We start from the raw sequence: 12,639 nt of genomic DNA, 5'->3' as shown, positions 1-12,639 counted from the left end.
AAATCAATAATCACAGAAACTCCAGATCAAAAACAACAAAAAAAATATTCATTAAAACTAAAAAAATCCATCGAATTATCAAGAAACTTCAATCAGGAAAAACAAAAACAACAACTTTGGTTATCCTGAATCAATAATCACAGAGAACCCAAACCAAAAACAGCAGAAAAGATTCATTAAAACTAAAAAAAATCCATAGAATTACCAAGAAACTTCTATCAAGCAAACAAAAACATTAACTTTGGTTACTCTAAATTAATAATCACAAAGAACCCAGATCAAAAACAGCTGGAAAGATTCATTAAAAAATTAAAAATAATCCACCAAATTATCAAGAAACTTCAATCAGGCAGCCAAAAACATCAACTTTGGTTACTCTAAATCAATAATCACAAAGAACTCAGATCTAAAATAGCATGAAAAATTCATTAAAAAACTAAATAATCCATCGAATTATCAAGAAACTTCAATCAGGCAAGCAAAAATATCAACTTTGGTTACTCAAAATCAATAATCACAAAGAACCCAAATCAAAAAAAAAAAAAAACTAAAAAGATTCATCTAAATTAACCCCCCCCCCCCTCCTGGAATTAACAAGAAACTTCTATCTTGCAAACCAAAATATAACTTTGGCTACTCTAAATCAGTAATCACAAAAAACCCAGATCAAAAACAACAAAAATATTAGTTAAAAATTAAGAGTTTTATTGTAAATGAATATTAAGGTAATATAGATTATTCATGATGAAAATTCATACTGAAGAAGGATACATGGCACACTATACACAGTTCCGAAGTTCCTAATGAAACTTTCCTCCCTCTATATGTATATATTCATCAATTTCTTTCCTATACTATCTATATTGTTTACAATTACATGTTTTCAACTAATGAATCTTTCATGTTTATACGTATATATGTGTGTGTCTGCATAAAACAAAGGTTATACATATGGCCACATATAATGTGAGATTACATATGGCCACATATAATGTGAGATTGCATAAAACAAAGGTTAACATAATCATATTCAAGTTAGTAGGAAATGTATACATTTCATTTGATTTAAGCACTCTACATAAAAGATAGTCAAGTAGAGGTGATTATGTTGTTTGCCATAGGTATATTCAGAGCACATGTTTATTGCAACTATGGCTACTGTTAGGTATATGCAGAACACATGTTTATTTAGCACTCTACTGTTTGTTATAGGTGATAATGTTGTTGTTTGTTTCAGGCTTCAACAAGACTGGACATGTTTATTGCAACTATGGCTATTGTTAGTGCGAGAGTTATTGAATTGATGTTTGTAATGTTACTTAGAAGAAAAGAGAATAATATTTTTCAAGAGTGAGATGAGATGTTTGTTTCCCTTATTTAGTAATTTGATCTAGTAAATGTTTTTTTTTTTGTTTAATAACAACTCCATTTATATAGCTAGGTTTGGTTTGTTATATACCTCTCTCCTCTATGCATATATTGAACATTCATATTTCTGAGAGCCAACAATCCAATCCAAGTCCTGCTCACTGAATATGGAAGTTGTTAGTAGGAAATGCATATATTTCATTTGATTTATGTTTGGCTTTAGAGGTTGTTTTCTGTAATCATATAACCATACTCAAACAAAAGATCCATCTCTCTTTCTTCTTAAATGATTTATTAATAGGAACAAATTTCATTTTAAACCAGTGGAGTAGAGGGGATAATAGACGGGAAACTTGAAAACTAAAAAAAAACCCTTAAATTATTGAGAAACTTCTACCATGCAAGCAAAAACAAACTTTGGTTACTCTAACTCAATAATCACAAAAACCCCATATCAAAAACAACAAAAAAGATTCATTAAAACTAAAACATCCATCGAATTATCATGAAACTTCAATCAGGAAAAACAAAAACAACAACTTTGGTTACCCTGAATCAATAATTGCAGAGAACCCAGACCAAAAACAGCAAAAAAATTCACTGAAACTAAAAAAATCCATAGATTTATCAAGAACCTTCTATCATTCAAACAAAAACATCAAATTTGGCTACTCTAGATTAATAATCACAAAGAACCCATATCAAAACAGCAGAAAATATTCATTAAAAAAACTAAAAATAATCCATCAAATTATCAAGAAACTTCAATTAGGCACCCAAAAACATTAACTTTGGTTACTCTAAATCAAGAATCACAAAGAACTCAAATAAAAAACAACAGGAAAGATTCATTAAAAAAACTAAATAATCCATTGAATTATCAAGAAGCTTCAATCAGGCAAGCAAAAACATCAACTTTGGTTACTCTAAATTAATAATCACAAAGAACCCAGATCAAAAACAGCTAAAATGATTCATCTAAACTAACCCCCCTCCTGGAATTAACAAAAAACTTCTATCATGCAAACCAAAACATAACTTTGGCTACTCTAAATTAATAATCACAAAAAACCCATATTAAAAACAACAAAAATATTAGTTAAAATTTAAGAGTTTTGTTGTAATAGGGGATTTCAAAATTATAGTGAAGATTCTTACCTCTAAGTTTAGAGCTAAATCCACAAGTTGTCAATTGCTTTGCAAGTTGTACATACCTTTGGCTTTAGATTCAGCCAATACCATGATTGAACAATAGAAATCATCAATCGGTTAAACCAAAGAGAAGATAAAGGAAGTTAAAATCTCATCAGCAGAAATCGTTGGAGAAATCAAAATTGAAATCGAAATCAATAGGGTTTTGAAGAAGATGCATCCAAATTAATGTTGAAATGGAAATCTCTAGGTTTTGAAAAACCTGTGAAATTAAAACATCAGGGAGAAGGGAGTTATATGTATCGATGAGGTGGTGATACATGAAATCGGTTTGATACATGAAATCGCTTTTGAAGACTATGAGAGAAGAAAGCAGATCGAACATCTGTTCAAGGTGATACATCAAAACCACCAGGTTAACCTGTTCGAGGTCATTGAAGGAAGAAAACATCTCTATCTAACCCAAAATTTGTTTTGGCGCATATGAGATGAGATACTGAAATAGGAATGTAGAAGATTGTAAGGAGAAAGCACGTTTGAAAGCTTCCGATTAGGATTTAGTGTTGTGGGTTTAAAACCATTGCATAAAAAACTTGTACATTGTACATAAATAGTTTGTAATTAAGAGATTTTTGAATTTCTTGCACAAACTTATAATAGTTTATGCTTTAAGATTTGTACTTAAGACTTTTATTGTAAATGCTTATTAATGTAGTATAGATATAGATTAAGATTATCATGAATTTACGATAACTAAATGTACAATTATGATATTTAAATCTTAGAAATTAAATTAATATTAATGATAGAAATATTTTAATGATGATTAAATATTAAATTACTTTTAAAATTCAAATTAATAGTAATATATACTTCAAGTAAAAACGAAGCGAACAATCCGTTTAACGTTCAAATTCGAATTCAAAAAAAACCCACATGCCAAAAAGGGACAGAAACAGAAAGCCCAATATTCAAAATCTTATACTACTAAAAATACTTGTGAAACCCGATGCCTTTTATATTTATACTTTTACCCCCTCATCTTCAAAATATGTTACAAAAATGCCCACTCGCTCTCAACCCAAGGCCCACGGTAAGAAAACAGACAACAAACAGCCTTGTGGGCCCCATTCCTCGTCCGCTCCTAACGAATACCTGGCTTCCATCCAACGGCCAGGATCGATTCTCATTTCAAATCATCTTCTTTGCCCGCCTTCAAAAGTACCATTAAATAACACCTCTTTTCTCTCTCTCTTTCTCACCCTTGTTTTGAATTCGCTAACCCCCTTTTTCTATTCGAGAAAATCAAACGGATAGTTTGATTCAAAATCGCATGAATTTTCTTGGGTTTTCTGAGGATTTCTTCACCTTCTTGTGAATTTTTTTTTGGATTTTGATTCTAGGCTTTTTTTCCTTTCTGTTTTGAAAAATCAAACGCATAGTTTGATTCAAAATCGCATGAATTTTGTTAGGTTTTCTGGGGATTTCTTCTTCTCGTGAAATCTGTTGGCTTTTATTTCTAGGGTTTCTTCTTTTTATCTTTCTTTCTGCGGTTTCGTTTCATCGGAGAGCCTTGTGCAATGTCGACGGCGACCCAGAATCGGAAAACATCAGGAACCACGTCGTCTCTGGCAAAACGACAGGCGTCGGAGAATTTCATTGGGAAATCGACGGCGTTACCCCCTCACATGGCAAAGAAACGCCCTGCTCTTGCTAACGTTACGAATCAGAGACCTGCATCTCATAACGTCCCTCGAAATCCCTCAAATTTGGTAAACCTAAATTCCTTCTTTATTAGTGTTTCGTTTATATTTAGGTTTTCTTTTTTAATAATCTTGCAATGATGTTTCCCTTTTCTTGAATTGTCGCCAATCTCTGTTTCTGTAACCAGAATTTTGATGATCAGTCCATTTCTTGATAAACAATCATAATTTGTTACCCATCTCAACATTTTTTGCTTGGATTTATGATTATTAATCCCTTCAGATTCAAAATTGGCCTTAGATTTTTGCTTTTATTTTCAAATCTTTCTATAGTCTTCGTTTCTTGTAAAAAGAACATAGTTTTTGAATTCAAATCTAAAGGTTAAAATGTCAGAGCCAAATATAGACAATTTTTGTCATGAATTTTGTGTATTTATGTATAGCTTTATCTCTTCAGATTGGTGAACCAAAGAAGGGATCTTCAGTTCTCAATAACAATATAAAGCCCACTTCTTTGATTAAGAGTTCATCGGTAGCAAGAAAAGATGCAAATGTTTCTAGGATCATTGTTCCTCCTGTTGAATGTAAAATGGATGTGTCTCCATCAAAATCAGACGGTTTGTCGGTCTCCATGGATGAAACGATGTCCACATGTGATTCTTTAAATAGCCCAGATGTTGAATACATAGATAACAACGATATAGCAGCAATCGATTCTATCGAGAGAAGAACTTGTAGCAAACTGAACATTTCAGATCATGTGGAAGCAACAACAGGTGTTGATATTTGGTTCATATAATTTGTGGGTTTTTTTCTTTATGTTGGTGTGTGTTGTTGAATTAACATTTTTTTTTGGAATTGGAATGTTTATAGGAAATATATGCAAAAGAGAGATACTTATGGAAATGGGGTCAAAAGACAAGATTGTTGATCTTGATGTTGATTTCATGGATCCACAGATGTGTGCAACTATGGCTTGTGACATTTATCAGCACCTTAGAGCATCAGAGGTGCTTCACTACTCTTTTTTTTAAACTGCATTTCATACTTTTGGTCTCTATATTGCATTTTACTTTAAAAACCGGTTGGATCGAACAAAATTAGACCCTTTTTGGTGAGTGATTTGGCGGTCCGGTCTGATTTGAAAAATTCTCTAAACAAGAAGTGGGCTTTTCTTTTCGGGTTTTAATTACTTTTTGTTGTTGATTTCAGGCTAAGAAAAGACCTTCAATTGATTTCATGGAGAAGGTCCAGAAAGACATTAATGCCGAAATGCGTGCAATCCTTATAGACTGGCTTGTGGAGGTAAAATATGTTTCTTCACAATTTCCTCTAATTTTTTGTATATATTTTTGCTGATACAAAAATGTTACAAAATGTAGGTTGCTGAAGAGTATAGGCTCGTACCCGATACATTGTATCTGACTATTAACTACATCGACCGTTATCTTTCGGGTAATTTGATGGACCGCCAACGCCTACAATTGCTCGGTGTTGCATGCATGATGATTGCTGCGTAAGACATTACATCTTTCTCATAGAATTTCTAATAAGCCGGGTCGGGCTTTGGTTGAAAGAGGGCCTGATCGGGTTTATTTTGTTTCTTAGTTCTCACATATATGGATTATCTGCATATTTTTGTTTGAAAAATCTGAATGGAATTTAAACAAAATTTCAGCAAGTATGAGGAGATCTGTGCACCACAGGTGGAAGAATTCTGCTATATAACCGATAATACATACGTGAAAGACGAGGTGTGTTCTTTATAACAAATCGATGTTGTTCTTTAGACGCACAACTGGGCTTCGTTTTTGCTAATTAAGCGTTTAAACTCTTCACAGGTATTACAGATGGAATCAGCAGTTCTAAATTTCTTAAAGTTTGAAATGACAGCCCCGACAGCTAGATGTTTCTTGAGGTATTTTTTCGTACCTGAAATCATAAAATGCGTGCAAACGAGGGCTGTAAAACTGATGATTTTGCGTGTATCTACAGACGATTTGTTCGTGCTGCACAAGGAGTAAATGAGGTATAAAACTGAAATCTTTTATGTTAGATCGATCATAAAGAAGTAGACTTGGCATTTGATTTTAATGATGATGTATGTAAACAGGGTCCTTCAATGCAATTAGAGTGTTTGGCCAGCTACATATCGGAGTTATCTCTTCTCGAGTACAGTATGATGTGTTACGCCCCTTCTCTTGTTGCGGCATCGGCTATTTTTCTAGCACGATTCGTGCTTTTTCCATCAAAGAAACCTTGGGTATGTGCCATTGCAAAAACTGTATGTTTTTGGACGTGTTAAGACACTTTTGAAATAAAGCTAATTGGTTAAATTCTACAGAATTCAACATTGAGTCATTATACGCGGTATCAACCATCGGATTTACATGAATGTGTCAAGGCTCTGCATACCCTTGTTTGCGAATGCCCAAATTCTCGTTTGCCAGCAATACGGGAAAAGTACAGTCAACATAAGGTGCGTAACGATGAATTTATTTTATTATTCTTACGACACATTGGATTTTATTTTTGTGGGTATATAGATTCAAAGCTAATATATGGTAATGTTTTATGTGAATCAGTATAAATTTGTAGCGAAGAAATATTGTCAACCATCGATACCAATGGAGTATTTTCAGGACGTTTAGGTGATAGTTGCGGTGGAATGGTTAATGATCAGTGTTTTGGTGATGATCGATCGATCGATCATCTTTGAATCTTGAAATCGAATTATTGTTCTACTACTGTGTCTAATGCCAGCAATGAATAGATTCATGTTTTCTTGATCCATGATCGGTGCCGGTTTATATGACGCGGAACGAAAGTGATAATAGAACACAAATTTGAGAAGAAGAAAAGCTTCGGTATTTATTTGATGAATCGTCAAAAAGGGTCTTTTTATAGGTGAATCTAATGTTGGCTGCAGGTTGGCAACGAATTAAGATATAAAGCTCGAGAATTAAAACTTTTGAGTATTTTCTAAATAGCAACGTAAGGTGAGAAACCTAAGAATAGAGCAACGAATTAGTTGCTCTATTAGATTATTGTCGAAAGAAAAAAAAGATGTGTGAGAAGGAAAGTTAAGGTGAGAAACCTAAGAAAAGATTTAGACTTTTGATCACATTTAATTTCAAACCTGCTCATGAATCGTATTTGATACGGAAATTAATCTGGTACATCTCATTTCGATACATCTCATCTTAATGTGTGTAAAATGGTGGTAATCTTTTGTGGAAACCCCATCCATTGTCGGAAAAGGTGACATTGTGTTTATAAAAATAAAATAAGTGTGAATTACAACACTCAAGGTGAATTTGGATATGGCTCTTTTAAAGAAATAACTTGTACCAAATATTATTATACAATAAAACAAATTAATATATGACCCTCACCCTCATCCTCTCTCTCTCTCTCTCTCTCTCTCTCTCTCTCTCCTAACCACCATCTTTTAGGTTTTCTTAAATCTGGGTTTGATACCATCTTCACACGTCCGGGTTTAGTGCTTGGACCACCACCATCAATTGGTTAGGATTTAAACCTTAAGGTTTGTTCTTGATTTTATTGATAAAAGTATTTTCGTAAACTTAAAGACCAATGAAGAAGATTAACGTTTATCAACATAAATCTTGAAGTAATTGCCCCTCATGTGAGGACTACATGGGGCGGTTAAGAGGCCTCAAGTTAATGGTGTAGATTGTGTTTAAGAACCATATCCAAAATTTTAGCAAACTCTAGGGACTAATATACAATTCACTCATAAAAAAGAGTAATTCATGGATATGATCCCTGAGGTTTATCATTTGTTACGAAACTGAGCATTATCTTCATTTATTACAAAAGACTCTCAATCTATGCAATTTGTCTTGGATTTGGTCCTTTGTACAAACGGTTGTCCACCATTGCCGTTAAAATCATCAATGCATAAGGGAACAGCACGAAGCGATGATCATAAAATTTATCCACTAGATTGATCATTCGGTAACCTTCTTTTGGCATGGAAATTCCACTCCAATCCCTTTAATGGATCCCCGAAGGAGACGGTACGAGGGAAAAATGTTTTTTTTTAAATTTTATTTATATAAAGCTTTTTTTGTCAAACATTTATAGCACAATGGCCACATAAAAAAACAAATATTAACCTAATTATGGACTTCCCTTTTTTCTAACTCCCCCTCTCCCTCTCCCTCATTGTCCCGTCTTTATTGCCCCCCTCCACCGCCCCACCCTCTGGTGGAAAAGCCACACCAGTAGCATCATCTCTGGTCGGTCTAAGACCCCCTCTTATCATTTCCAGCAGAAACCTATTTTGTCTTTATCATCCTCTCTATCATCATCTCCATTTAAGACCTCCTCCTCCCTTAGTGACGTTGAGGCGCATGGTTGTGGGGGTGAGGCGTAGGGGTGGTCCCAACTCCTCTTCGGTGGATTTTGTGAATCTGCTTCAATAGTGAATGATGGTATTAGCGTATATATATTATATCAATTATTTAGGGGTTAGATTGATTGTAAATCCTGTAAATTAGGAATGTATTTAGGGCTGTACTCCTATATATTTATCTTGAGGTATCAATGAGAATCATCGATTTCTTAGAATCCTTTATGGTATCAGAGCTAAAAGGAAACCCTAGCCGGTTCCAGTTATTGCCACGGCCGTCACCTCCGATCATCATCCTCGTTTTCTGTCGATCTTCATCCTCCGTTCCTTAGCCAATCATGTCTGCCACCAATACGACGCCGCCACCTAAGGCCGCGCTTCATCCGGTCTACAACGTGACTAACATCCAGAATAAGGTGCGTGTTTTGGATGGAACCAAGGTCACGTATTCCTCATGGGTGAAACTTTTCAAGTTACACGCCCATGGTTACAAGGTCATGACTCACATCGACGACACCACACCACCGGCAAAGGACTCCGACACATATGAACAGTGGGTTGATATCGATGCCATCGTCCTTCAGTAGATCTATGGAACACTCTCCGATGACATCCTTATCTGGGTCCTCGAACCGGACACCACAGCCTATGACGTATGGGAAAAGATCAAACAAATCATTCTAAACAACAAAGGATATCGCTGAACAAACAAATCACTCTGCGATCCGTGGCCTCACTTGACGAGTACTGCCAGCGCCTCAAGGATCTCGCTGAACAACTCCGCAATGTTGAGTGCCCCGTCACCGATCAACGAATGGTACTCCAATTGGTACGCGGCCTCCCGTTGGAATTCGATACCACCGTCGCCTACATAAATCAAACTCTTCCCAATTGGGATACCACTTGCAGCATGCTCCTACTGGTGCAACATCGTTAATCCGCTCGTGACTCACCAGCACCGGGCACCGGCCTCACCACCTCCGTAAACCCTCCGAAAGATACCCCTCACCGGAAACTTTCTCGTGGCCGAGGCTCCAACTCCAATCGTAACCAATCCAACAGCCGTAACAACCAGCCTTCCACCGGTCAGTCCAATAGCCGCGAACGACCTAACTCGGCCGGACAGCCCAGCAACCCAGCTGCATACCCACCTGCGCCACACCCGTTGTGGACTATGCCTCCGCCACCCTGCCCATATCCGACCCAGCAAGGCTGGGCTTATTCGTGGTATCCTGGCCCAATACCCACATTGTCACAACAGCAACAACGCCGCGCCCCACAGCAGCATTCGTACGAGGCCCACTCGCTCCAAACCAATTCGTCTCAAGCCCACACGACCGGATCATACAACGCTCTTGACCCCACCGACATCGGCACCGCCTTTCAAGCACTGACTATGGACCCACTTGACGACTCGCAATAGTACATGAACACTGGCGCATCCTCACACCTTACGACGGATTTGGGTAAACTCACACACTTTTCTAATCATAGTCACGTAAAATCTATTTATGTCGGAAATGGTCATGATATTCCAGGTTTGGGAATGGGAAAAGCCACCCTTTCTTCCCAACCCAAACTTCTACATCTAAATGATGTTCTTTTCACTCCCAAAATCATCAAAAACCTCATTTCCGTCCGTCAATTTACCACAGATAACAATGTATCTGTTGAATTTGACCCACTTCACTTTTCTGTGAAGGATCTCAAGACTGGGAAGACCCTTACCCGCCACAATAGCACCAGTGCGCTCTACCCCTTCACAAGCTCATCCACACCACACCCTACCTTCGTTGTTGTCTCCTATTTGGACCTCTGGCATTTTCGCCTCGGGTATCCTGCTATCGTTGTCATCGATCATTTACGTTTTCAATCTCTTATTTCTTGTAATAAAACTTCTAGTAATTATCCTAATTTATGTCACTCTTGCCAAATTTCTAAACACAAACGTTTACCTTTTTACGATTCCACCTCCAGCACGCTTTTACCATTTGATATTATACATTGTGATTTGTGGACTTCACCCGTATCCAACAAAACAGGGTACAAATATTACATGGTCTTAATTGATAACTTCACTCAATATGTTTGGGTATACCCTCTTAATTTTAAATATGAAACTTTCACCCGCTTTTCTCAGTTCCATTTTTATATTCACACACATTTTCAGAGAAAAATCAAGTCTTTTCAGTGTGACATGGGGGGAGAATTTGACAATCACACTTTCAAACAAGTTGCTTCCACCAACGGACTTCAATTCCGTTTCTCTTGCACACAAACCTCTCCCTAAAACGGCAAAGCCGAATGAATGATTCATCGACTTAACAAAATTGTCCTTGCACTCTTAGTTCACGCATCCCTACCTCCCTCTCTCTGGGTCGACGAACTTCATGCCGCTGCCTACCTCCACAACATCACACCCACCAAAGTTCTCAAAAACCTTACTCCCACAACTGCCCTCTACTACCGAAACCCAACTTACGAACACCTCCGCATGTTCGGTTGTGCGTGCTACCCCAATCTCTCTGCCACCCGCAATCACAAACTCGACCATCACTCTGTCCGATGCGTATTCCTTGGCTACCCCGCCAACTACCGAGGATACCGATGCCTTGACCCCACCACTGGCCAAATTCATCTCTCTCACCATGTCACCTTTGACGAAACCGTTTTTCCTTTCTCACACACCCCTCCTAATTCGAACGACTACCACTTCCTTCAAAGCGACTCCAACCTTCCCTCCACAATTCACCACTTTTCTAACAATGACCCTACATAATCCACACCCTCCTCCACTCCCTCATCCTCTCCTCCACCTACTGCACCATACCCGACTTCTCCTCCCCTCCCAACCCTGCCACCTTCCGTCTCCACATCCCCACCTCCCGTGACAAACGCACCCCCACCCCCCATCTCATCACACCCCATGGAAACTCGATCATGCCATGGTATAGTCAAACCCGTGTCTCGCCTAAACTTACACACATCCACCACTCCATCTATCTCTCCCATTCCGAAAAACCCACACTTAGCCCTCCTTGACCCTAACTGGAAAAAGGCCATGACCGATGAATTTAGTGCTTTACATGATAATGAAACATGGGAACTTGTGCCCCACCCCCCTAATACTCATATTATTCGGTGCATGTGGTTATTTCGTCACAACTTTCATGCGGATGGCTCGTTACAAAGATATAAAGCCCGTCTTGTCGTGAATGGTAAGTCTCAACAGGTGGGTATTGACTGCCACGAAACTTTCAGCCCCGTTGTTAAACCCACCACAATACGCACTGTTCTCACACTTGCAGTTTCAGAGTCTTGGCCAATCCATCAACTTGATGTCAAGAACGCCTTTTTTACACGGGGATCTACTCGAAATCGTTTATATGCATCAACCGCCAGCGTTCGTTGACCGTACTCACCCAGACTTTGTTTTTCGATTACGGAAATCTTTATACGGGCTAAAATACCCGTGCCTGGTACCATCGGTTCGCCTCCTACATCACCTCCCACGGCTTCAAAAGTACCACCAACAACACCTCTCTCTTTGTCTATCAACAAGGTAACGACATCGCTTACCTACTACTCTACATTGATGACATAATTCTAACCACCTCCAATGACAAATTTCTATGCAACGTCATCGACACCCTTTCACGTGAATTTGCAATGACAGATTTAGGTCTGTTACATCATTTTCTCGGCATCAAGGTCACTCGGACCTCTCGCGGCCTCTTTCTCTCTCAAGAACAATATGCGAAAGACATACTTGAGCGCGTGAACATGTCTAACTGCAAACCCGCATCCACGCCGACCGACATGTCAACCAAACTTAGCGCAAATATCGGTCAGCCAATTTCCGACGACACGCTCTATCGCAGTCTAGTCGGGGCTCTCCAATACTTCACTTTTACAAGACCCGACATTACCTATGTCGTCCAACAAGTGTTCTTCATGCACGCCCCACGGGAACCCCACTTCGCCTTTCTTAAACGCATACTTCGTTATCTCAAAGGTACTTTAGATCAGGGCTTAATC

At 38.0% G+C, this 12,639-nt stretch overlaps 2 protein-coding genes across 2 annotated transcripts; both read left to right on the top strand.

The window, feature by feature from the left end:
- The first annotated feature begins 4,100 nt into the window (after nucleotides 1-4,100).
- Nucleotides 4,101-7,134, top strand: LOC112514613 (cyclin-A1-4-like). The gene is made up of 11 exons (XM_025121183.1): nucleotides 4,101-4,292; nucleotides 4,681-4,999; nucleotides 5,097-5,233; nucleotides 5,436-5,528; nucleotides 5,606-5,739; nucleotides 5,902-5,977; nucleotides 6,065-6,141; nucleotides 6,219-6,252; nucleotides 6,337-6,486; nucleotides 6,568-6,702; nucleotides 6,809-7,134. Exons 1-11 carry the CDS (start codon nucleotides 4,101-4,103, stop codon nucleotides 6,872-6,874), a joined length of 1,413 nt encoding a protein of 470 aa, XP_024976951.1. The 3' UTR covers nucleotides 6,875-7,134.
- Nucleotides 7,135-9,256: 2,122 nt separating this feature from the next.
- LOC112514776 lies at nucleotides 9,257-10,024 on the top strand. Its single transcript, XM_025121377.1, has 2 exons — nucleotides 9,257-9,509; nucleotides 9,558-10,024. The coding sequence occupies exons 1-2, from the start codon at nucleotides 9,257-9,259 to the stop codon at nucleotides 10,022-10,024; spliced, it is 720 nt and encodes a 239-aa protein (XP_024977145.1).
- The last annotated feature ends 2,615 nt before the right edge of the window (nucleotides 10,025-12,639 follow it).

The sequence above is a fragment of the Cynara cardunculus genome (genome assembly GCF_001531365.2).
Source record: "Cynara cardunculus var. scolymus isolate 2C chromosome LG 6, CcrdV1, whole genome shotgun sequence".
Taxonomy (NCBI): domain Eukaryota; kingdom Viridiplantae; phylum Streptophyta; class Magnoliopsida; order Asterales; family Asteraceae; genus Cynara; species Cynara cardunculus.
This window is presented reverse-complemented; position numbering and strand designations above follow the sequence as displayed.